The following is a 27,082-nucleotide window of genomic DNA, read 5'->3' as shown; positions in this document are numbered from 1 at the left end:
ACTTTCGTGTGTTATTTAGGACGCAGCCAGGCGTTAAAGCTCGCAACGTCATTTTCAAGCGTCACATCTTTGTCAGTGAACAAAATGGCATCCTACTGCTTAACTGTTTCTCGGCTTCGGGTAGGTTAAAAAGACTTTTCATAACTAATCTGTAGATGTTTAGTATGTTTATAGATAACTTAAGAAGCATATTTAAAGTAGGGTTTGTTTATATTTGGGTTAGAGAAGGTGTCTGTGTGTGCTGTTGAAGGAGAAGTGCTCAGTGCTAGCTCCGCTCAGGTCATTCCTCTGTAAGGATGGGCTCAGCTTATAAGCTTCACTGTTGACTAACATACATCCAGTTCATTAGAGTTTTAGTGTAGAATTAAACCACATTGTGTTTATAATGTTCTGGGCTGTTCTGTAGGTTTTGTGTTTAGTGTATTTGCAGAGGACGGGTGGCTGTTTTAGGAGCAAGGTTAACACAAGGTTATAATAGTGTAGAGGAGAGAAACTGCTGTTCAGAGCCTCAATAATCCAACAAAACTCTCATCATCTGTTTTTATTTATGAACGAGAAGCTTCATATAAAACAAAATCATTATATTTACTAAAAGGTTATCTGTATGACGAGCTTGTCATGTAAAGTCATGTCTATTTTTGTCCTGTTGCCTCTCCTGCTTTCCTTGGGAAACTTCATCTTCAACTGTTTTTGCATTGTTTTTCTTTATCAGGGTGTAAATAAGGGTTTGTCCATGAACTACTGTGTTTTACACATTTACCCTTCAGACCATGTTCTTGTCATGGTTAAGATTAATTCAGAAATGTCCTTGTGCGTATACAGTGCACAGTGGACATAGTTCCCAACTAAACTTGACCAACATTCTAGAGATTCTTGGCCCTGTTGCCAAAGTGTCAAAATGAAGGTTGAAAGTTTATCTTCAATAGAGTTTACTTAATTTTGTAATTGTTTTTGTGCTTTCTTATAACCGAGTACTTTCTGGTGTTCACTTTGTGCCCTACTCACCCTGCACATTACATGTTATTGAAGAAAACATTACACGTTTCTAGATTTCTTCCTGTAGTCATGTCTCTTTTTACATGCACCAATCAACATATTTTGTTTAAACAGAAAGACTTACTCATTACTAGAATCTCCAGTGATCTATAGTGGCAGCAACTTTAGATGATTGTACCGGACAATACAATAGTGTAGTTGAGGTCAAAAGTTGACATACACTTTGGAGACATGCGTGTAATTTGGTGTTTTTTGTGTGTGTGTCTGTTCTTGTTGTGTAACTAAACAATTAAAAAAACCCTGCAATTTTGTCCAAAATAAAGTAGGCTTTACATTGCAATGTGCCTTAAGCTATACTTTTTGAAACCTAGGACCCCTTGGAAAAAGTAAATCCACTAACCCCCTTAGACATACTTTATTAGATTGTTTTTTGTTAAATATTATGATAAGTAAATAAACAGTTTGTGTTTTCTTTCTTAATTTTTTTAATTATTATTTGTTATTACTGAGTTTTTTCTGTTGTTCACCTTGTGTCCTACTCACTCTGCACATTACATGTGATTGAAGAAAACATTACACATTTGTAGAGTTTTTCTGTAGTTGTGTCTCTATTTATGTTCACCAATCAACATATTTTGTAGAAGCTAAAAAAATGTGTGGGAATGAAAATTTAAATTCTGAAAGACCTACTAATTACTAGGGCTGCAACTAACGATTATTTTAGTAGTCGACTAATCTGGCGATTATTTTTTCGATTAGTCGACTAGTCAACGACTATTTGTCATACCCTCCATCTCTGCCTTAACATAACAAAAATCTGTTATGTTATTTAAGTTCCAATATTAAATTAAAATAATGACCCATGAAACATGAATTTGAAACTTAAGCTTGATAGTTTAATCAAATATATTTGAAACATTAATACACAATCACAATAAAAATAATCAATGAAATAAGAAAGCTTTGGACAGCATTAGAAACTGTTATGTTTCAGAAGTTATCACTCTGGAAGTCAAAAACATATATAACATGTGGTTGAGAAACATGTGAATGCTGTCTGTGAAGATCTCAGCCATCTGAGGGGTGCATGAACCTCTTCTCTTCTCATCCACACTCCATTGCTTAGTGCTATTAATAGAAAGAGCAAAAGAGAAAGCTGTATTAATGATCACAAACTGAAGGCTATGTATCATAGTTTATTACAAATAGTGTACTGGCTATGCCAACTAAACCATAAGAGGTTAAATATCTTAACTGAATTATCTGCTGAGCTAACTAGCTATCATTAAGTGGATGATGCTTATTATTTAGAATGAATGCTCTTATTAACGTGAGCAAAAAATAACGTTAGGCTATAATGTTGTTATATAACATTACTCCTAATAAATCACTGATTAACTATTGCACTTAATGCGTTAGCTTAACTATCAAACCTAAAAAATAGCGATCTCTTAGGAAGTTTTCCGACAGGTACTCTAACATTAACAAACATTAGCTACAGTACATTGGTTAAAGAATGAAGCGGTGTAAAACCTTACCTGTCCTAAATAACGCTGGTCATCACGGCTGCAGGGTGCTCGTGTTTCAGATGCTCATGCACCACCGTGTTGCTGGTGTGAAACCACAACTCTGCTCTGCAGTGTCTGCATTCAGCTCGTTTCTTTGCTTTATTTTGGCTGAAATGCTCCTAAAATACTTTAGAAAGTTTCGGTCTTCATAAACTCCCCGCTGCGCCATGGAAGCGATGCTGCGCCCCCTACAGTTCCTTTAGTGCGTTGCAATAATAACGACGCGTCGACAATGAAATTACACGTCGACAAATTTTTATAGTCGACGTTATTGATTATGTCGACTAATCGTTGCAGCCCTACTAATTACTCCGGGCTGATCTATAGTGGCAGCAACTTTAGATGATTGTACTGGGCAATATGATGACTTAATTGAGGTAAAAAGTTGACATACAAAAGACATTTGTGTTCTCTGACCTCTGAGAAATGTAATGTTTTTTGTGCCTGTTCTTGTTATCTGACTGACCAATTAAAATACATGCATTTCCATCCAAAAAAACTGTCCAGTCAAGTAGGCTTTACATTGCAATGTACCTTTAGCTATACTTTTTGAAACCTAGGACCCCTTGAAAAGTAAATCCACTGACCCCCTTAGACTTACTTTATTAGAATTTTTTTTATGATAAGTAAAATAACAGTTTGTGTTTTCCTTTTTTATTTATCTTTTAATTATGAATTGCCCAGCATATAAGTGACTTAGTAGACTGCTGTTTTGCCCTGCATTCTTCTCTTATCAATCAACTGTATGATAACTAGCATTTTAATGGGAACACATTCCAACTGTTTATATATTGTTGGTGGACTGCCAGGACCCCTACATGGAATGCCACAGTGGACATAGTTGCCAACTAAACTTGACCATCATACTAGAGATTCTTGGGCCTGTTGTCAAAATAGAGTTTATCTTTAATAGAGTTTACTTTATTTTGTCATTGTTTTTGTGCTTTCTCATAACTGAGTAACTTTCTGGTGTTCACCCAGTGCTCTACTCACCCTGCACATTAGATGTTATTGAAGACAACAGTACACATTTCTAGAGTTTTTTTTTTTTTGATAGTCATGTTGTTTTATGTACACCAATCAACATATCTTGTAGAAACTGAAAAAATGTGTGTGAATAAAAATTTACATTCTGAAAGGCTAAAGGCTTACTGATTACTAGAGTCTCCAGTGATCTATAGTGGCATCAACTTTAGATGATTGTACTGGGCAATATGATGACGTAGTTGAAGTCAAAAGTTAACCTACACTTCGGAGACATGTGTGTAATTCAATGTTTTTTTGTGTCTGTTCTTGTTGTGTAACTAAACAATTTTTAAAAAATTAATTTTTATTCAAAATAAACTGTCCACAGTCGAGTAGGCTTTACATTGCAATGTGCCTTAAGCTTTACTTTAAAACCTAGGACCCCTTGGAAAAAGTAAATCCACTAACCCCCTTAGACTTACTCTATTAGAATGTTTATATATATATATATATATATATATATATATTATGGTAAATAAAATAATAGTTTGTGTTTTCCTTTTTTTTTTTTTTTTTTTTTTTTTTTTTTAAATTATGAATTGCCCAGCATATAAGTAACTTAGTAGACTGCTGTTTTGCCCTGCATTCTTCTCTTATCAATCAACTGTATGATAACTAGCATTTTAATGGAAACACATTCCAACTGTTTATATATTGTTGGTGGACTGCCAGGACCTCTACATTCACTAGAATTACTGGACAGTGCCTGGGGTTAGATATCACAACGCCTTGAGCACTCAAGTACTAACTACACATGTTAAATGATTTTACATCCTTGCTGCCCTTGGTCATTGTAATAATTTGACTGAAGTGTAATTTGCCAGGAAAGCACAGAGCTTGTGACACACTTTGGGACAGGTATACTTTTGTCAAAGTTCAAACAGTACATGACAAAATATATAATTTAACCAGGGGTGTCAACTTTTGCACAATACTGTTATTGTCTTGTTACAGTCACAAAGTCCTTTACAACAAAATAAAACCCTATAAACTCACAGCCACCACAAATCATGAAACAGCCATAAATGACTAGTTTAGGTGTATTCTTACAACTTTTTAAGGAAAGAAACTTTTTTTTTTAAAGCTCGTCCTGGGGCATGGGGCCCGACGTCTGCATGTGTCTGCTGCCTTCAGCGCCAAAGCCAAGGTGTCAATGAGTCGCTTTGAGCCAAATTCCTACGTCAACTATGAGAAACTCCAGTCCAATGTCAACATTGTGCGCAAAAGGTCAGCGCGCTCCACTCTTTCCTCATTTGCTCTTACTAATATTTGTTTTTATTTTGTTATCTGCACAGGCCTGTTTTATTATTGCACCTGCTATTGATTTTTTTGTTTTTTTTTAAATAAATATCCTCTGTTACGTTTTTAAATCCTAAGGCTTCTTATCTTAAGACCGCATGAAAAATAATGGTAATTGATTGCCATAAAACCACTGAGAAGCAGTTTCCTAGTATATAGCACAAAAATGTGGTCTTTCTGCACTTACTGGCACGGTGGCTCAGTGGGTAGCACTGTCGCCTCACAGCAAGAAGGTCCTGGGTTCCTTTCTGTGTGGAATTTGCATGTTATCCGTGTGTCTGTGTGGCTTTCCTCCAGGAGCTCTGGTTTCCTCCCACAGTCCAAAGACACACAGTCAGGTTAATTGGAGGTACAAAATTGTCCATGACTGTGTTTGACATTAAACTTGAACTGATGAGTCTTGTGTAACCAGGAATTATAAGTGTGTAAAACATGGTGTTAAAATCCTAATAAATAAATACATTTCTGCACTTACTAGGCTGGACAGGCCACTGACCCTGTCAGAGAAGATTGTCTATGGCCACCTGGATGATCCTGCTCATCAAGAGATTGCTCGAGGTCGTACGTATTTGCGCCTGCGGCCAGATAGGGTGGCGATGCAGGACGCCACAGCGCAGATGGCCATGCTGCAGTTCATCAGCAGTGGGCTCTCCAAAGTAGCTGTACCATCAACCATCCACTGTGATCACCTTATTGAGGCCCAAGTAGGAGGAGCCCAAGACTTGCAAAGAGCAAAGGTAAGACTATACTAAGATACTCTTGGTTGAATGCTTGGTATTGATGATGTAAAGGTTTGAGTGAAGAACAAATGTAGTGCTGTTTAGGTTGATGCGAAAACTTGTCTGGTGACGGCACTGAAACCAGGGACAAAAGTTTTGTATTTGCTTTATGAACGTATAATAGAATATAAATAGACTAACATCTGAATTATGATCTTATTTACTGCTGTCACGTAGGAAGTGAATCAGGAGGTTTACAACTTCCTTGCCAGTGCTGGAGCTAAATATGGTGTTGGTTTCTGGAAACCAGGCTCTGGTATCATCCATCAGGTAATGAGTTAAACTGATGGATTTTCAAAACCCTTAAATTATTCCAAAAGTATTCCAGCATTTGATTGTGTGTAAATTTCTACATTTTGTTCCTAGATTATACTGGAAAACTACGCCTACCCTGGAGTGATGCTGATTGGTACAGACTCCCACACTCCTAACGGGGGTGGTTTAGGTTCCATCTGTATTGGGGTTGGTGGAGCAGATGCTGTTGATGTCATGGCAGGAATTCCCTGGGAGCTTAAATGTCCCAAAGTGAGTTAAGTATTCAGATCATGGTACTGCCATTCACTGATACCAAGTACCATCCAGCTTTGGCTTCCTACATATAGCCCTGTAATGTATGGACTTGATACTTCATCTGCTGATCTCTCCTTCAGACACAGGCAGTTATTTCTGATGAGTGCCCAGTCAGGCTGGGGGCACCACTGAGTATTGAGCTAGCATATTGAACTGCCGTGGCTCCTGAACACCCTACATCAAATACTAGCGATATTTTATATCTACTTCCAGACAGTTATTTGATACACTGCTTAATTGCCTACATTCAAGTTACATTCTCTTTTGCTTGTGGCTATTTTCATTTTATTTGTGTCTTTGTTATTGGTTAATGTGACACTGCGGACTCCTGGGCAACGAGAGAGCGGATCAAGCAGCAAAAAAAGGCCACATCCATACCGGATCCAATGTACCAAATCCCACCAATGGACATCAAACCTACAATAAACTCATATATCAAGAACAAATGGCAAAACGACTGGAACACACACCAGAATAATAAATTGTATGAAGCTAATCCCACTGTTGGGGAAGAAATGAAGACCTACCTCGAAAACCGTTGGGATCAGACAGTGTACACAAGATGCCGTATTGGACATACTAGATTAACACACATGTACCTGATAAAAGGCGAAACTGCCCCATATTGTGCAACATGCCAAACACAGATTACAATAAAACATTAAATGCTGGAATGTGTCATTTATAACCATGAAAGACAACAGATCTTATCAGCAACAACCATAAAGGAACTCTTTACCAAGACAAAAGCAACAACACTTCTAAAATTCCTGTCATAAACAAAACTGAAGCAATACATATAAATGAACATACATAGACAACAGACATAACTCCTCTAAGTCAAATGAAATAAGTAAATAAGACAGATCACAACCTTTTCTGCCATGAACATGGCCCAAAGGGCAGACATGGCGTTAAAAACTAAACACTAACTATTGGTTAATGCGAGTTTTAATAAGATAAATGAGTGCATTGAAGTAGCGCTACTATCTGTGTGCTTTGACCTCCAACACTAGCTTCACTCCTGGTACTTTTTATAGTTTTGCAAGTCATGCCATGGTCACATGCACAGTTTCAATCTATAACTTGCTGCCTGTCAGAAGCATAAAATGTATTTGTTTCACCTTTTCATACCCAATTCGTCACTTAGTAAATACTAATGTAAATAATGTAAATGACATTTTTGACATTTGCAGCATTTAGCAGACACTTTCATCCAAAGCGACTTACAGTTATGACTGATACAATTTATGCAATTGAGGGTTGAGGGCCTTGCTCAGGGACCCAAAAGTTGCAGCGGTGGGGCTTGAACCGGCACCCTTCTGATTACTAGTCCAGTACCTGAACCGCTGAGCTACCCCTGCCTCTGTATTTGCAATCCTTTCTCCAAATAAACCATTAGGGTTCATTATGCATTTGTGGGCCAACTGTGAAATTAAGGGACAGCAGTAGCCTAGTGGGTAGGGCTTTGGGCTTTTAGTTGGAAGATTGTGAGTTCAAATCCCATTTCTGTCATGCAGCCTCTGATGGGCCCTTAAGCAAGGCACACAACAGTCATGTGCACTGTACAGTTGCTGAACCTGTGCTCTGATTGCAGCTTTTAAACAAGCTGGATAATGCAGATAAAATACTTGCCTTGTGCTGTACATGTGCGTATGTATATCAGATAAATAAAGCTGTGCCATGTGCTCTAGGTTATTAGACCCCCTCCCCCAGCATTTTACAATATTTAATGATTTGAATATTAAAAATACTCATCCCCAGCTTGTATTACCAACTGTTCTGTTTGCTTAAAATACCTATACAATATGTTTCCACTGCTCATAAAGAATAATCTGTCTTAACATTAGTCTGTGATTTACTTGGGCAGGTTATTGGTGTAAAATTGACAGGCACACTGTCAGGTTGGACGTCACCGAAGGATGTAATCCTGAAAGTGGCTGGCATCCTCACTGTAAAAGGTGGCACTGGGGCTATTGTGGAGTACCATGGACCTGGGGTGGATTCTATCTCTTGCACTGGTAAGAGTTTACACAGTTGATCATTGTCAGATTTGTATTTTTAGTTAGAGCAGTTTAGAGCAGCACAGTTGGTATTTCTTGCACTAATCTAGTTATGTTTCTTTAAGGAATGGCTACAATCTGTAATATGGGAGCTGAAATTGGTGCCACAACCTCTGTTTTTCCTTATAACCATCGTATGAGGACCTACCTGGAGAAAACAGGCCGTGGAGGTTTGTGGTTTTGAACCAGATACAGAAATCTATTATTCTTGCTGCCTTTTATCTAATAACTTACTTTTTTGTTTAGATATTGCTGTTCTGGCTGATGAGTACAAGGATATTCTGGTCCCTGACAGTGGCTGTGAATATGATCAGGTCATTGAGCTCAACCTGAGTGAGGTGAGGCTGTGGTTGTGTTGGGAATCAATCTGCTCATAAATGATACTCATGAACAAATGTCTGCTGAATGTAAAACTTCAGTGAAGAGAACCAGGCAAAAACAGAGTGAGCAAGGTTAATTATTTTCTTTATTGGTGCCGCTGTGGGAAATGATTTATTAAGACTATGCAGTGTTTCTCACCCTCTATGCCTGAGAAGATCCCATCACAAAACATCTGTTGCGAATCCAGAAGGCTGTTAAACTTTAGCAAGGCGGTTTAGATATCTAGAATTTTACAAGCAGTCTCTTTTTGCATTTAGTGTAATATATCTGCCAAAATTCTAATGCTCTTATTACACTGATCAGCCATAACATTAAAACCACCTCCTTGTTTCTACACTCACTGTTCATTTTATCAGCTCCACTTACCATTTTTTTTTTTGTCGCTTTACAATTACTGCCTGTAGTCTGTCAGTTTCTCTGCATGCTTTGTTAGCCCCCTTTTATGCTGTTCTTCAATGGTCAGGACTCTCCCAGGACCCCCACAGAGCAGGTATTATTTAGGTGGTGGATCATTCTCAGCACTGCAGTGACACTGACATGGTGGTGGTGTGTTAGTGTGTGTTGTGCTGGTATGAGTGGATAAGACACAGCAGTGCTGATGGAGTTTTTAAACACCTCACTGTCACTGCTGGACTGCCAGCCAACAGTGCTCCGTGGGCAGCGTCCTTTGACCACTGATGAAGGTCTAGAAGATGACCAAACAGCAGCAATAGATGAGCGATCATCTCTGACTTTACATCTACAAGGTGGACCGATTAGGTAGGAGTGTCTAACAGAGTGGACAGTGAGTGGACACGGTATTTAAAAACTCCAGCAGCACTGCTGTGTCTGATCCACTCATACCAGCACAACACACACTAACACACCACCACCATGTCAGTGTCACTGCAGTGCTGAGAATGATCCACCACCTAAATAATACCTGCTCTGTGGTCCTGTGGGGGTCCTGATCATTGAAGAACAGAGTGAAAGCAGTCTAAAGAAGTATGTAAAGAAATAGATGGTAAGTGGAGCTGATAAAATGGACAGTGAGTGTAGAAACAAGGAGGTGGTTTTAATGTTATGGCTGATAAAGAATTAAGAATCAGTGTTCATTGTGTTTAGTTTTTTAAAGCATGTGAATTCAAAAATGCAGAACCATTTCTGTCATGCATGTGACTGGAATTTGTGAGCATACTGGTCATTTTAAAACTAAGTTAATTTTTTTTTTTTACTGATGTGATGAAATCTATAATCATATTGTGCTTTTGAGCCTGTGCTGATTTACTGTTTATATTTTTGCAGCTGAAGCCACACATCAATGGTCCCTTCACCCCTGACCTGGCTCACCCAGTGTCGGAAATCGGGGCCGTCGCTGAGAAGAATGGCTGGCCTCTAGATGTTAAAGTTGGTATGTACACTAGACCATCTGTCTGTTTACCTTTCTGTTTTTATGCATTTTTATATTCAATGATATTATATTTCTTATTTCTGTCTGCTTACGTGCAGGTTTGATTGGAAGCTGCACCAATTCAAGTTATGAAGACATGGGCAGAGCTGCCTCTTTGGCCAAGCAGGCTCTGGACAAGGGGCTTAAGTGCAAGGCCCAGTTCACCGTGACTCCTGGATCTGAGCAGATTCGTGCTACTATTGAGAGAGACGGTTATGTGAGTTCCTGTCCTTGGTTTCATTTTTCATTTCCCCCAATGTGAAGAATTTCTGAATGTTTTTAAAGTGTAAATTTAAAACTAAAGTAGATTAAATTGTAGTTTTTTTTCCTGTGTTTGGGCTTGTGAGAATTAGTGACGTAGTATGCAAACATGTTGACACTGCTGTTTTAGTCAATGCTTCTGAACAAAGCTGTTTAGAAGACAAAAGCTGTGGGTTTTTTTTTTTGTTCATTTAAAAAACTCTACAAAGTATCTACAAATTAAAACAACTGAGCATGGACTCATAAGAAGTAAATAATCTTTAAATTCTCAACTAAAAAGCTAGAAATCTTCAACGTAATAGCATGTATGATGTTGGTGTGTGTTTTATTATTGATAATAACATGATATTCAGTCATCATATTGGTTAAATACAATAACTTGGTCGTTACAATGAGTCAGTAACAATGGGTCACAATGGGTCTGGCAACACCGGAATCACTGGGCGCAATGCGTTAAAACAAACTGAACAAGATGCCAGTCCGTCGTGGGGCCTCAGCAACCCCGCCTCATTTCCCCAAACCCAGACATAGCCAATCATGCTATCTGACTAGCCAATATCACCACTGAGGATTCGAATGCCAGCAGTAGAGAGCTAGCGTAATTTACTATGCCACCCAAGCACCTAGTAGCTCCTCGTAAAACAACTAAATCATAATTTATTTGGTTACAAATGTACAGATCTCTCTACTGGAAAGTAAACTCTTTTTGGCAGGTTGTCACACTACAAACAGATAACTCATGTTTGGCCCACATTAGCTCAGGTTCATGACACCCAAGTGCATGGAGCCTTGGTGATAAGATTATTGCCCATGTTGGATTGCTAACAACATTTTCAGGATTAATCCAAACAAACAGTACCATTTGTGTTCTTTACCATCAGTATCTAATGATAAAAGGCTATATGCTGTCCATATATGGACTATAAAATTTAGATAATTGACAGCTTCTTTCTTTGTGATTTTAATAACTGAGTGAAGTGTGAAAGTTTACTCAATTTTAGAGTCCATTTCTATGGTTATAGGCCAAGATCTTGAGTGATGTTGGAGGAATCGTCCTAGCCAATGCTTGTGGGCCATGCATCGGACAGTGGGACAGGTAATGCCTTACACAAAAACCTTCTGTAATTATTCCTCTTAATTAAACTTTTTTACAGTTGTAACCAAACGTAATTTTTTTTTTTTTTTTGCTTTTAGGAGAGATGTTAAGAAGGGAGAGAAAAACACCATTGTCACATCCTTTAACAGAAACTTTACAGCTAGAAATGATGCCAACCCTGCCACCCATGCATTCGTTACATCCCCAGAGGTACCAGAACAATTAAGAACAAATCTGAACATTTAGCATTTGCAGTCTTATGTGTTACTTCTTTTGTAAATTCTAAATTCTTTTTTTGCTCACTTAGATTGTCACTGCGCTTGCTATTGCGGGCTCACTGAAATTCAACCCTGAGGTGGACTACCTCACAGCCCCCAATGGAGAGAAGTTTAAACTGCTGCCACCTACTGGAGATGAGCTTCCTGCACGTGACTTTGACCCGGGCCAGGACACGTATCAGCACCCACCAGCCGATGGCTCCAACCTTCGAGTGGACGTCAACCCACAAAGCAACCGCCTTCAGCTGCTTGAACCCTTTGACAAATGGAGTGGCAAAGACCTTGAGAGCATGCAAGTGCTCATAAAGGTAATGTGAGTGGTGCTGAGCTTGGCTTTTGTTTAAAGTCCATCCTGCTTTAGACTTTGAAAATCTGAGCTCTCCTTTTTTTCTTTTTTAGGTTAAAGGCAAATGCACCACTGACCACATCAGTGCTGCTGGACCCTGGCTGAAATTCCGTGGTCACTTGGACAACATCTCCAACAATCTGCTCATTGGGGCAGTAAACATTGAAAATGATGGAGTCAATAAGATTCGTAACCAGCTGAATGGAGAATTTGGTGCTGTTCCTGATGTTGCCCGTGATTACAAGGTAAGAATTTCACTTGAACCTGTTTATTAGCAGTTAACATGAAACAGATGTTAAGTATATTAAAATGATGTAAATATATTATTTGTTACTGTAGAAAAATGGTGTTTCATGGGTTGTGGTGGGAGATGAGAACTACGGTGAGGGATCTAGCAGAGAACATGCTGCCTTGGAGCCTAGACACCTTGGGGGCAGGGCAATCATTGTTAAGAGCTTTGCTAGAATCCACGGTGAGTGTTTTTATGAAACATAATATAACTTTAATATAACTTATTTTCTCCCCCTTTAAATCAGTAGCTTAAACCTGACATATACAACTTTTTTTTACTACTATTGAGTACAATACCTCTTCAACTGCTCAACATTCCAGGGTCTCCATTGTTCTATAGTTTGCTTCGGAATGCACCACCAGTTTTCAATACTAGACAGTTTTGGATTGCAGAAGGGCCAGTCTAGCACCTGCACTCTGCTTCTAGAAAGCCACACTTTTGTAACAGATGCAGAATGTAGTTTGACATTGTCTTGTTAATATAAGCTGCCATCTAGATGACGTTTTTAGGGATGTCCCTGCTTATGTTGCTCCAAAATGTGTATGTACCCCTCAGCATTAATTGTGCCTTCAGAGATATGCAAGCTACCCACGTTATTGGGACTAGCACCCAGATACCATAACAGATCCAGGCTTTTTTCCTTAGTTGTCTAGAGAACACAACTTTCATTACTATCAAAAACTCTGTCTCTGACTTTCTCTTGTATATATTTACAGAGACAAACTTGAAAAAACAAGGCCTGCTACCACTTACCTTTGCCAACCCTGCTGATTTTGACAAAATCTGCCCAGATGATAAAATATCTATTGTTGGCCTGAAGACCCTTGCCCCTGGAAAGGTAAATGGTTTTTATTAACATGCCTTGTACACTTGTGTGTTTGTTTCATGTATTTCAGTAAGGATTTAGTTTAGTTTGGTTTGAAGTCTTCTCTGTAAATAATCTCAGAACCCATATGTAAATACTTTGTCATTATTTGGCTACTTTCACATGATATGCGTTTTGTGCTTCAAACACTGTGAGGTTAAACGCATTGTGCAATAAAACTGTTTACTCTTGGTTGTCACAATATTAACTGAGAGTATTAACAGTTCATTCACATGCAGTTTTGTATAAAATTTTAGTTCGTTTAAAACAAGGAAGCTCTGTGACAGTTGACATGGGGAGAAAAGAAGATAATAATACAGGAATACACATCGGAAAAAGCGTTTTTCTGAAAGTGTGAATCAGTTTCAGTTTCTCTCCCACATCTGGCTTTTACTTTTGACATTATAAACAATTTGTCTCATTTGCGGAGCTTTGAAAGATTTAGCCAGCACAAAAGTGAATGTAGCTTTAATATACCAGCTTTAGTTTCATGCATTTCAGTATTTAAACTAAAGTGACAAAACAAATTTCTTGAACTTGTATTTTGTTTGTCTATAGCCTCTGCACGCCGTCATCAAGCACAGTGATGGCAGCAAGGAAACTATTGAGCTTAACCACACTTTCAACGAGACACAGATCGAATGGTTCCAGGCCGGCTCTGCTCTGAACAGGATGAAGGAGCTGCAGAAGTAAAGGATTGATCCTGAAAAAATGAGATGCACATGAACAGTGGGTGGGGTCAAATATCACAAAGATTATATTTGTTGGGGTGAGGGAAAATCACATCCCTCCTCTAGGCACAGTGTCCAGTCTGATCTGACTTATTGTAAGTATCCAGTAAAAAAAAAAAAAAGAAATAATCACTGCTGCCTGAACAGGGACTACAAATAAACAAATTAATACACAGATACAGATAAGCATAGCAGTGTGGATGAAGGGCATAGTATTTAGTTAGGGGTCTGCTATTTCATACAGCATTATTTAACGGTGCATGGAGCTTTTTTGTTCTTTATTTTACAGTTTGAAAAATTAATTCCAGGAACTGGTGAGGTAACCATTACGGCATACTTGTTTTGTTCAGGTTTTAAGATGTCCCAGTGTGTAAGCAAGTATTCCCTTATTGTCTAAGCAGTATAATGCCGATCTCTACACTGTTCTATTGCTAGTCATGTAAAGCTTTTACTGCACTTGACGACGACTTGCGAATTGTGTTCTGTTATAGGTTATGCAAATGTCACAGCACATGATAACTAGTATCTGTAGACTCACAGTTTTAAAGGCAATCAAATATAGAGAGGTGTGAACTTTTATGATATTTAGAGCTGTTTTTCTGTAATAGGAAAATGTTCTGTAACGCTCTCTAATCGGTTAAACAGAGTCTGCTACAAGCATCTTCATGGCTATGTCATTACTTTGTGCTTCACATGAAAAATCTTTCATCTATTCATTGTCATTATTAAAAAAGTCTGAGATCAAAATTGCTTGTCAAAACATGGTAATTAAAATCTCTTAATATATTTGTGCCACCTATGTGCCATCAAAGTATTGAATTTGTAGGTGCTTGAAGTTTGCAGGATAGTAATGGTCCTGTGCTCACAGATTTGGGTAATTGGAACCTTATTAGGATACATGGCATCATTGACATCCTGTACTCTGGATTCTTCAAGCTCACCAAGCTTTATAGGAGAGGTCTCAGTTTTATAAGGTGCCAGTAATAATGTTTTGGTTCTTATTTTATATGGAATTCTTTCTTTTGTAAATATACTTAAAAACTAATCATATATATAAAGATTAAAATAATTTGGGAATGCAGCGGTCTAACGTGTTAGCACAACTGTGGAGTGTTCAAACTTGCGAGATTGAATCTGAGGGAAGCCACCAATCCGGTTGGGCAAACACCAGGATGAAAGGTTGGATGGGGCCATGTGAGAGTCACATGGAGCTTAGTGTGGCTTTCTGTAAGTGATACAGCTCTTTGTGGGAATCCAACACTGGCAGGTGATAAGAAGTGGCGGCAGATTGTACACTAGATTGCAAAAGGGGCATGTGGTGACCTGGCTCTCCTGCTTGGGGGTTGTGCAAGCAGTAATGGATTCAAAATCGTGTATTACTCACTTTCTTAAGCGCTTATCCAGTTAGGGTCACGGGGGGTGCTGGAGCCTATCCCAGCTTTTCAATGGGCGCAAGGCACACAGTAATACCCTGGACGGGGCACCAGTCCATCGCAGGGCAGACACATACACACACCCATTCAGCTATAGGGCAATTCAGTGTCTCCAATTTACCTGACTGCATATTTTGGACTGTGGGAGAAAACCCACGCAGACACGGGGATAACATGTAAACTTTGCACGGAAAGGACCCGGACCGCCCGGCCTGGGGATCAAACCCAGGACCTTCTTGCTGTGAGGCGACAGTGCTACCCACTAAGCCACCGTGCCGCCCCAATCGGGAATTAGAAATGACTAAATTGAATGATAAAAAAAAATTCAGAAAAATACATTCATGTAATTTAACACACATATTTCCTGTGATTTCCTTTACTTGTCTTTATTGGCAGTATTTTTTTGAAGCAGACCATTTTCTTGATTTACTTTTTCAGGTGTCTCCACCTTGTACTAATTAGCAATTTTATCAGGTATTCATTGCAGTCAGCAATTTTTTTTTGTATAATGCAATAAAAAAAAAACTAATTTGTTTATTCACTTGAACCTCAGTGACAAAAGAATGAAGAAAATTGTTTAATGTTTTGGCTCAACAATTTTATTGTTTTTGTAAATATAAAAATATATATTTTTATTAGAATTGGTTTATAGAATATTTGAGTTACACCACTTTGAAGCAGGTTAATTTGGAACAGATTGGGTTTAAAAGGGGGATCCACCAAAGGAAGTAAAAAAAAAAAAAAAGAACATCTCGATACTAGATTGCAAATAATGGTTTTTCACCATCCATCATTTTGTGAAAAGATTCACAAAACTTGTAGAATTCTCAGTTTGGGGTGGTGCAGGGCGCCGAAACCACTGTTAAATGTGCTTGACCTTGAGCCTTCAGCCCTCAATTAGTGCAGCCCACTTCAAAGAGAAAGCCATTCATTAATTCTATTTAGAAACGCAGCCAGGTTCTTTGGCTCAGAGACAAAGGTGTCAGAGATGAAAAGGACCATCAGCATTTGTCATGGTATTGGGATGCATCAGTGCCCACTGCATGTGAAGGTGTGTGAAGGTACCATTAACACAGGTGTATGTTGGGATGTTAGTGAGACGTGCTGTCATCAGGGCAATGTCTTTTACTGGTTATCTCAGCAACACAATGCCAGGCCTCAGACCTAACCCTAACCATTCTGCCTGTGGTACAACAGTGTGGCTTTGTAGAAAGTGTGTGTAATTGACCTGGCAAAAAAAACCTAGGGATAAACATGAGTATATAAAACTAGAAATGTATTTAATGTTGGGAATACTGTAGTCAGACCAGTGCACATCAAACATATTGCTTTTCAGCCTGAAATGTCTACTAGTAAATAGGTTTTTGTAAATGAATACATTTACATTCTCAGCATTTAGCAGACACTTTTATCCAAAGCGACTTACACAATGATCTGAACACGATGAACAATTGAGGGTTAAGGGCCTTGCTCAGAGACCCAACAGTGGCAACTTGGTGGTGGCGGGGCTTGAACTGGCAACCCTCTGTTTACTAGTCCAGTACCTTAACCACTAAGCTATCACATAAGCTTTTATCCTGTGAATTATGTGCATTCGAGTTAAATCTATTCAAATATATTTAAATAAAAATATTATTATAATGAATAAAAATACATTTGATACATCTGTGTCTTTTACATTGAATGTCTGAGGGGGGTGGATGGCCAAAGCACCCTGTGAATCCCGGTGAACTTTGACCTACCACAATCCTGACCAGGATAAAACGGGTGTTTTTGTACTGTTCAAATTTGTATAGCAGTAATCAGTAAGGGGGGAAAGTATATTGAGGCTACAGTGCTTAAAAGCAAAAATCTGTAATCAGTGTCAAATTTGCTATAACAGTGAACATCAGAACAGGGGGCAATTACTTTTTCACTCCACAATAAATGCAGTTATTTTTTCTTTGGCTGGCTAATGGCGTTATGTGATTAAATGTAATATATTTTATTATTATTATTATTATTATTATTATGGGTTTACAGCTGAACCCCAGCACCCCCTTTTCACCAGTACATGACACGGTTCAGGCTCTGCTAGATCGGTGCTTTATGCGGGCAGCTGCTGCTTTATTATGGATCCGCTTCACACAAAAATGGCAGCAGACTGAGTAATGGCATTACTGCAGAGTGTCGCCGCTATTCCCACTCAAAATAAGACTCTTACACTCGTGGACATTTTAATCACAAGGTAAGAACAATCATAATGAACGTGTAGCCGTGTTCACTGCTCCATCCGCTGCTATTTAACCACCGCCATGGTGTTTTTGTAACGGCTTCGTGTTTACAGGGTGGAAGGAACCAGAAGCGAGAGTCTGTGGAGACCTGAGCTGATATTTTAACGATGCTGGGTGTGATTTCAGTCATTAGGAACATTTATCGTCGTGTAGCAATACATTTTACTGTTAAACCAGATTAAATATACCGAAAGTGCCATTACGATTCCATCAATGCTGTTTAATTCACCTGCTGTGTTTTTATAAGTCGATGGATTGTATGTAAATAAGGTAGAGAGTAAAACGCTTTGTCTGATCTGGACAAGCATCTCAGTGTGAGGTTTCAGTAATGTACACAAACTATTATCCAGCTATCTTAGAAAATAACACATATTTACATGACATTTTCATTTATTCAGTTTCATTATTTATTTATTTTAAACTGGAGTCACACGTATTACATTATTCTACAACACCCTTATTATTTACACATTTCACTGCATCAGAATTATTACATTATTTAAATTCTGAATGAATTCTTTTAGCTATTCAGTTATTCATCTAAAAATGTCAGGTGGTACCACCCTGTCACATGAGCTATGTAAAAAAACACAAATTAGTCTTTAAAATAAAACAGTTTGGAATGGTTTTATGTTTCAAACCTTTAAAAGCTTGATAATAATTAAAAGCTAACATAATAATTAAAATAATATATGTAAAAAGTAATAATCTTGGGTTAGTTTAAAAAAAAAAAAACAGAATTACAACCTTGTTTTTTCATATGCTCTGGTCTAAGCACATTTCAAAAGGCTCTAAGACTACACTGAACCACAACCAGAGTCATTATCTTTAAACAAAGCAAACTTGGAAAAATGGTGAGTCTACCTAGGAGTAAAACCTTTTTTTTTTTTTAATGCATTTTTCTCCCCATTTTCCTCCCAATTTAGCACACTAAATTTTCTATTTCGCATGCTGAGAGATACCAGATTGCATCCGAGGAGAGCACGTCGCTGTACGCGTGCAGCCCTTCTCTTCTGGCCCCTGCATTCTGCACAGGCGTCTCTTCCGCCAATCAGGGTCCTTACACAGCGTATGAAGACCCACCCACCTACACATAGTCCTGCCCCCACCCTGCAGATACGGTGGCCAATTAGTATCTGCTGCAGGCACTGCCAATTATGCCCGCCAGATGGCACCCAGCTGACCGGTGGCAACACCGAGTTTCGAACCGAAGAGTTCAGAAACTCGGCGCTGGTGTGCTAGCGGAATATCTCGCTGCGCAACCCGGGCGCCCGTAAAAACCTTTTAAGAGCTTAGTAAAAACTCCAAAAAGTCATATAGGATAGACTCTAGCCTGCTGCTTTTTAATAGTAGTGGGAGCAATAAACTCCACTCCATATCAGTAAATTCTTTAAACTAACGTGAAGTGGGGTCTGTAAGCAAAGGTGTAATCGGGTTATGCAGCAGCATAAGGATTTAATTGCAAAAGCACGTTTAAATGGCTAAAAAGAGTGGCAAATCCTCACGCACTGGTGAGATCTGAAACAATCACTTCATGCCTAAAAACCTAGCAGTCTGATTTAAATAATTTCTCTAAAAATTCCTCAACAGCAATGTACAGGATTAATATCAAATTATAGAAAGTGTTCCGTTTTTAAATTGGGTGGAGTTACATTTATTCAACGTAATATGGATTGGATAAATTTGTTTCTTAAATAATTGTTTTACAAAAGTGTTACTTAAGCTCCCTTTATTCAATTTCATTCATTGTTTAATTTTATTGATCAATTGTTAAATGCATTTTCTTTGTGGTGATTTTACTGTTTTTTACATTCTGGTTTTTCTCAGGGCACAGAAGCCATCAGATTCAGAGGGTCCAGATTCCTCTGAGTGATGGCTGATTCAGACACTTCATCCTCATCTGACCCCCAGCCAAACAAACCCAACAATCCTGTACCATTGTCCTTCCCTTTTCTAAGAGGGGGTAGTCACGTCTGGGAGAGGAAACCGAAACCCGGGGAGCCACCAAGTCCACTTCCCACCAAGCGCAACCGCTCTTACTCTGCGTGAGTACAGAACAAAATGTTAGAGAAATAGAATATTAAAAGAATAAATAGATAATTTCTAGACTAACCCTAGACTTTGGAATGCGTTTATTTTGCCTCCCAGAATGTCTTTTCTTATTCATTGTTCCTGACTTTTCAGTACTGTGAGGTCCAGGTCTGGAACTGTGTTCAAAGGTATCTGCAAAAACTTCTCCAGGTCCCAGGGACATGGGTTCATTCGTCCTATTCATGGAGGGGAGGACATATTTGTTCACATATCAGAGTGAGTATGTTCTACCTGTAGTGAACAGTTAAATAATACATAAAAATTATATTATTTTCATCAACCGCTTTTACTGGTCACTGTTATGGTGGGCCTGGTTCTACTGCGTGCAAGGCAGAAATACATCAGACAGGGCACCAGTCCATTGCAGGGCTTTTGCCAAAACAGAAGGGGGACCCTTCAGTCATAACCAATAATGTCTGTGTAGATGCCTGTCTGGCTAAAAGCACAGTAGAGATTAGAACCCAGATTTCTACATTTATTAAGAGTCTTTATTTACTACCGAAGTATTTGGAAAAGACACACTTTTCAGGGTACCCTCCTCTCCCAGCAATAAATACAGGTACTGACTGTGTCTAACAGGTGACTGACTGGTCACTCTTGGTGCCTGCACAAAATGTATGTTATTGGCTGATTAAAATGTCTTAAATAATCCTGTAAGAAATTAACTGGATGCCATAAAGTGAACTTTCAATGATTTTGAGGAGTAAATACAGTCAATGGCCTTGAAAAGAATGGATAAACTGTTATTAAACAAATATCCTTGTGTAGGAACTCAAGCTAATTCACCAAAAAGACTGTAAAATCATTTTTAACTGAATGTACTGTTTGTGTCTTCGTATGAGAATGTCTGCTAGTCAATTATAAATACATATTTTTTATACCAATTTATGTATTAGACAAGTATTATGAAACACAAACATTTAATAAAGAATAATATGTTTCCTTATGCTTTCTAGCATTGAGGGTGAGTATGTACCAGTGGAGGGGGATGAGGTGACCTACAAAGTATGCCCGGTTCCTCCAAAAAATCTGAAGGTCCAGGCTGTAGAAGTGGTCATCACCAACCTGACACCTGGAACAAAGCATGAGACCTGGTCTGGACAAGTGATTAGTTCCTAGCTCAGATTTTCACTCCTTCCAGAATGAAGAACAAATGTTCAGACAGGAAGGCGTCTGACAGGATAAGGAACACAAGGTATCAAACAATATTCACAAGGAACTGTACTTATAAAGCTTGAAGCTTGAAATGCTGTTGTGTGTTAGTAGAATAAGGCTGGAATGGGAATTTTTGCTGTAATTATTATTATTTTTGGGGCGGGAGGGTTGAGAATTGTATGGTAGGAGGATATGTTGACATGAGGTTTGTTACTGGGGTCAGTTTTTCAATCTTTTAAAAATGCAGTGGTATTTACTCCATCTGGTTAGCATTATCTGTGTCTGTATTTATGTTATCATTTATTTGTTTGGGATTTTTTTTAGTTTTAGTGAAAATGGAATGATAACGTAATGAGTAGCACTTTGAATACAACCGACAGAAAAATTAAGTATGTTAAATAACCATTCTAATTACACAACAGTAATTATGAAACAATAGTGAAGATTAATTTGTGTCAAAGTATATTTTAATGACATTGCATCTAATAATATGCAGTTGTTTTTGTTAAGAACATTATAAAAGCTCTTAAACCTCTTTTGTGTTATGATGGGATGATTGTTAGTGAGTAGTTGTTTTTTAAAGTTGCCATATCATACACTGCCTTTACATATTTAACAATTGTATGCCATATAAAAAAACATTAAATGTCACTTAACTTGACTTTTACTTGAATAAAAAACTGTGTGATCATTACAAGACGAATAAAGAAAATCAATGTATGGCTGCATGATTAAACATTTGAGGTCAACTTCAGTTTAAGTGTTTTTTTACCATAATGGACTGAAAAATAGAACATATATTACATATGAAACATGATGTGGATTGTTTTTAATTGTTACACAACACTTAAAATGGGTGCATGGGGACCAATATTTTGTTTTATTTTAAACTGTTTATTGCAAACTGCTAACTGGTATATGATCAATTTCTCCTAATAACTATTATAAAGTACAGTTGTGCCAGGGATAATATAAAATTGATTTACAAATTATGAAGACCACTTGGCTTTGTGCACACTTTTTGTTGTGGATTTGATTTTGTATGCATCTAATTGCGAATTAAGCCAATCTACACTTTATCACCAGTAATTCCGAAATGAAAACATGTTTTAGAGTAAAAACAACTGTAATTAGTAGTGTGCTAAAGTGATTTAATTATAGAGCCACTAGGGGGCAGTGAACAGCGTCTGGTTGAAGAATCATGGACAGGCAAGTGCAAAATGTTTTGTATTATACAGGAGCTGGTCATAAAATTAGAATATCATGAAAAAGTTGATTTATTTCAGTAATTCCATTCAAAAAGTGAAACTTGTATATTATATTCATTCATTACACACAGACTGATATATTTCAAATGTTTATTTCTTTTAATGTTCATGATTATAACTGACAACTAATGAAAACCCCAAATTCAGTATCTCAGAAAACTAGAATATTACTTAAGACCAATACAAAAAAAGGATTTTTAGAAATGTTGGCCAACTGAAAAGTATGAACATGAAAAGTATGAGCATGTACAGCATTCAATACTTAGTTGGGGCTCATTTTGCCTGGATTACTGCAGAAATGTGGCGTGGCATGGAGTCCATCAGTCTGTGGCACTGCTCAGGTGTTATGAGAGCCCAGGTTGCTCTGATAGTGGCCTTCAGCTCTTCTGAATTGTTGGGTCTGGCGTATCGCATCTTCCTCTTCACAATACCCCATAGATTTTCTATGGGGTTAAGGTCAGGCGTGTTTGCTGGCCAATTAAGAACAGGGATACCATGGTCCTTAAACCAGGTACTGGTAGCTTTGGCACTGTGTGCAGGTGCCAAGTCCTGTTGGAAAATGAAACCTGCATCTCCATAAAGTTGGTCAGCAGCAGGAAGCATGAAGTGCTCTAAAACTTCCTGGTAGACGGCTGCGTTGACCTTGGACCTCAGAAAACACAGTGGACCAACACCAGCAGATGACATGGTACTCCAAACCATCACTGACTGTGGAAACTTTACACTGGACCTCAAGCAACATGGATTCTGTGCCTCTCCTCTCTTCCTCCAGACTCTGGGACCTTGATTTCCAAAGGTAATGCAAAATTTACTTTCATCAGAGAACATAACTTTGGACCACTCAGCAGTCCTTTTTGTCTTTAGCCCAGGCGAGATGCTTCTGACGCTGTCTCTTGTTCAAGAGTGGCTTGACACAAGGAATGTGACAGCTGAAACCCATGTCTTGCATACGTCTGTGCGTGGTGGTTCTTGAAGCACTGACTCCAGCTGCAGTCCACTCTTTGTGAATCTCCCCCACATTTTTGAATGGGTTTTGTTTCACAATCCTCTCCAGGGTGCGGTTATCCCTATTGCTTGTACATGTAATGTGCTTGGACACAGAGCTCTGTGAACAGCCAGCCTCTTTAGCAATGACCTTTTGTGTCTTGCCCTCCTTGTGCAAGGTGTCAATGGTCGTCTTTTGGACAACTGTCAAGTCAGCAGTCTTCCCCATGATAGTGTAGCCTACAGAACTAGACTGAGAGACCATTTAAAGGCCTTTGCAGGTGTTTTGAGTTAATTAGCTGATTAGAGTGTGGCACCAGGTGTCTTCAATATTGTACCTTGTCACAATATTCTAATTTTCTGAGATATTGAATTTGGGGTTTTCATTAGTTGTCAGTTATAATCATCAACATTAAAAGAAATAAACATTTGAAATATATCAGTTTGTGTGTAATGAATGAATATAATATACAAGTTTCACTTTTTGAATGGAATTACTGAAATAAATCAACTTTTTCATGATATTCTAATTTTATGACCAGCACCTGTATATGGGAGGGGAGGCATTTTGAACATACAGTATTGAAATATTATATTGTGATTAAGGCCTTGAAATGTGTATGTACACATGAAGCCTGCACGTTTTAATTAATAATTGCTCATGTAGAGTTTGCAGTGGCAACTGTTTTTCATCATGCAAACTTGTTCCTATATCAGTTGTTTTGTGTTTTTCCCAGTCCCTGACAGAAGCCTTCACTGATTTTGGGACCCTAAGCAACTACACAGTGTCAAAACTATTAAAAAATTTTGTCGTACTGACTATAATAATAACCTCCTCATTCCTAATGTCCAGTATAGGCATTTTTTTCTGGGTTTTATAACTCGACAGGAAGTTTTACTTTGTCACACTCACTTTTAGACACGCCAACACAACTCTGTCTTTCTACTGGTTGGTCTAAGACATTGAGAATTTTTTTTAAGCTTCTTGAAAAAAGACCCGAAGATGGTGGCTGTTGAGAAAGACGCTTGTCGCCTCCGTGACCGAACAAAACATACGTTTTTATCTATTAATGTGCACATACTGTATAACCAAAGTGTTTTAGAAATTATTCATTTAGGGATGTCCCGATCCGATCTCAAAGATCGGAATCGGGGCCGATCAAGGCATTTTTTAACTGATCGGCATCGGCTTTACTAAACCCGATCGTTATCCCGATCCTTTGTTTTACGTCAGCATGTCCGCTGTGTGGAAATACTGTAAATTTGAAAGTGAAACAAGTCCAACAGTGAAGTGTAATGTCTGCAATGTGAGCGTTTCACGAGGCGGTAGGAGCAGAGCTGCGTTCATTACTGTAGAATTTTACTGTTTATATGGTGTGTGAGTCAAGGATCACTCCGATTTACAAAACAATAACTTTTAATCCGAGTGTGAAAACTTCAGGACCATAACGTACAGCGTTACCATGTTACAAGACTGAACGACATCTCAGTATCAAGCACTCTGATTGGCTTAGTTATGTAACCGAGCGTCGTAGTGATGCACTTGCTTAATAAAGAAATAAATACACGGTATATTCACAAATTGTCGGGAGCAAAACATTTTATTAACTTCTTCTGTTACGGTACCGAATAGCGGACAGCTAGAGCCAAGCACTATGCACTATGGAAGCCCCAAAGGGTCAAAACACACTCACTTCGTGTAGAAACTTCCATCAACCCACTGTCACAATACAAGCACTTTAAGAACTGGCTTTCCTTCATAACAAAAGAGCCTTTCCATTTTATTTTGGTATTCAGGTTTTACTGTAATGCTGTTAAGTAACTTATTTGCTTTTTTTTATACTCAAGTTAAGCTGCTACACCACTTCTGAGTGGAGATTTCTGTTCATTTTTAGTGTATCACTGCATTAAACAGAATTATGTTCTTTGAATGTAAAGTTCAAAGTGAAACTGTAATTATCTCACTCATTTTGAGTGTTCTAGTTTTACTACTACAATGCTGCACTAAGTTTGTTTACTTTTATTTTGTAAAAATAAAAGAACATTAAGCAATAGCTTGGATGCAGGTAAATTTTTTCCTACAGCACTGCAGAGCTATTCAGTTGTTAAACATATCCATTGAATTAATTTGAATAACTGTAATGTACTTGAAGTGTGCACTGTGTGAACAGTATTATCTAGTTCTTATCTAGACAATATCTAGAAAACACAAGTATCGGTTTGAGACTCGGTATCGGATCGGGATCAAAATTAATGATCGGGATCGGGAACAAAAAAACGTGATCGGGACATCCCTATAATGTATTTTTGTAATGATTGGTAACAATATAAGCGATGAATATGTATTTACACATACTTAAATTTTGAGCAAATATTTTACGTCCAGCTATCTGGACATTTGGATTTAATGTATTGAATGTTGTTTAGCTTGTCATGCTAACTATGAATTAGAAGACGTGCATCAGTATTACTTTTTGCATTTTTCGTGCTGTACATATCTTTTTCGTGTATGTTAAGGGCTGACAGTAGATGAGGTGCTTAAATTACTAGATGATAGTAATAGACTGCAGTGTTGAGAGTAGTGAGGATGAATATCAACAGGATAGTGATAGGGAGTCAAGTGATTCTAAGCCAAGATGTTAGATGCAGTGGGGCAGAGCACTTGCCAGTGGTGGGTAGTGATAGCACCAGCTTTCAGAGGTGCAGAAACCCTGGCTGCACCAAAAAATCACGCATAAGATGTTTAAAATGTAATGTATTTTTTTTGCATTAAAGTTGAACGAAACTGCTTTTATGAGTTCCACACAAGGTCCCGTTAAAAAAAGAAAAGAATAACTCAAAGCTGAAATGCAAAAGGTTTTGCTTTGAATAATTTAGATATCATTTATTTTCAAAATATTTATATTGAAAGATAGGTATGTGGATAATTTAAAATCAATATTGACAAACTGAATATTCTGTTTTATGTTTTAGTAATGTTCCTTGTTTTTAAAATATATTTAGGAAAGAAAAGTTTGTTTATAAGAAAAGGGGAAATGAACAAAGCTAAATGTTTTATTTAAAAAGTTTGAGTTTTCATTTTTAAGGTTTGAGTTTTTAAAATTAAAAGTTTTAAATTAAATATCAGTCAGTCAGCCAGCAGAGGTCGTAGTGCATCAGTCACGAGGAGCCCCTGTCCGACTTAATACCCCACGCCTATATGTGGTTGCTCAGCCTAGCTGGATGACAGAGCCGAGATTCGATACGATGTATTCGATACGATGTATTCGATACGATGTGCTAGCATGTGTTTTTACCGCTGCGCCGCCTGAGCGGCCGTCCCACTATTATTTATTATTATTATTCATTTAAATTATTTATTTTTGTGCATGTAGAAAAAAAGGACTGAATAAATACAAAATTAAACATGACAAATAAATTAATTGTGCAATGTGACAGTAAATATATAATTAAGTTAAATATAAGCATTTACTTTCACTGACCAATCTATTCTGGTTAGGCTTGTGGTGCCACTGTAAGCCAGTGTTTTTAATTATTTTTGTATCTTGCTAGTTTTATTACCCCTATCTGTTTTATTATGTTTTACTCTTTTGTGTTTCTTTAGTCACAATATTGTTCTGCTTTAGTTTAGAATTCTGCAGTTCTTTCACATGTAAGGTGGCATGTTCAGGGTTACACCTGGCACCTCCCTCATGAGGCGCCGACCATCTCATGACAGGTAAGTTCTAAAGCACAAAGCATGAACTAGAGCTTTATCTCTTTTATTTTCTAAAATTAAAGGATGTTCTGTCTTAAAGAAAGCTCTATTTGTAAACCCTGAATTCTCAATCAGAAACTGTATGACTGGATATTAAAAGGGATTAAAATAAATTTAAAAAGCCGTGGCCGCTCAGGTGGT

General features: G+C 38.0%; 2 protein-coding genes across 2 annotated transcripts; both read left to right on the top strand.

Moving 5' to 3' along the window:
* Positions 1-69: 69 nt before the first annotated feature.
* aco2 (aconitase 2, mitochondrial) lies at positions 70-14,792 on the top strand. Its single transcript, XM_063003138.1, has 17 exons — positions 70-120; positions 4,675-4,817; positions 5,368-5,626; positions 5,846-5,938; positions 6,035-6,193; positions 8,109-8,259; positions 8,367-8,471; positions 8,548-8,639; positions 9,967-10,072; positions 10,171-10,328; positions 11,395-11,468; positions 11,567-11,678; positions 11,776-12,054; positions 12,146-12,337; positions 12,432-12,564; positions 13,101-13,222; positions 13,808-14,792. Exons 1-17 carry the CDS (start codon positions 85-87, stop codon positions 13,940-13,942), a joined length of 2,349 nt encoding a protein of 782 aa, XP_062859208.1. The 5' UTR covers positions 70-84; the 3' UTR covers positions 13,943-14,792.
* A 2,737-nt stretch (positions 14,793-17,529) lies between these two features.
* csdc2a (cold shock domain containing C2, RNA binding a) lies at positions 17,530-21,653 on the top strand. Its single transcript, XM_063003788.1, has 4 exons — positions 17,530-17,640; positions 19,514-19,731; positions 19,871-19,993; positions 20,734-21,653. The coding sequence occupies exons 2-4, from the start codon at positions 19,559-19,561 to the stop codon at positions 20,894-20,896; spliced, it is 459 nt and encodes a 152-aa protein (XP_062859858.1). The 5' UTR covers positions 17,530-17,640; positions 19,514-19,558; the 3' UTR covers positions 20,897-21,653.
* Positions 21,654-27,082: the final 5,429 nt, after the last annotated feature.

The sequence above is a fragment of the Trichomycterus rosablanca genome, chromosome 10 (assembly GCF_030014385.1).
Source record: "Trichomycterus rosablanca isolate fTriRos1 chromosome 10, fTriRos1.hap1, whole genome shotgun sequence".
Taxonomy (NCBI): domain Eukaryota; kingdom Metazoa; phylum Chordata; class Actinopteri; order Siluriformes; family Trichomycteridae; genus Trichomycterus; species Trichomycterus rosablanca.
This window is presented reverse-complemented; position numbering and strand designations above follow the sequence as displayed.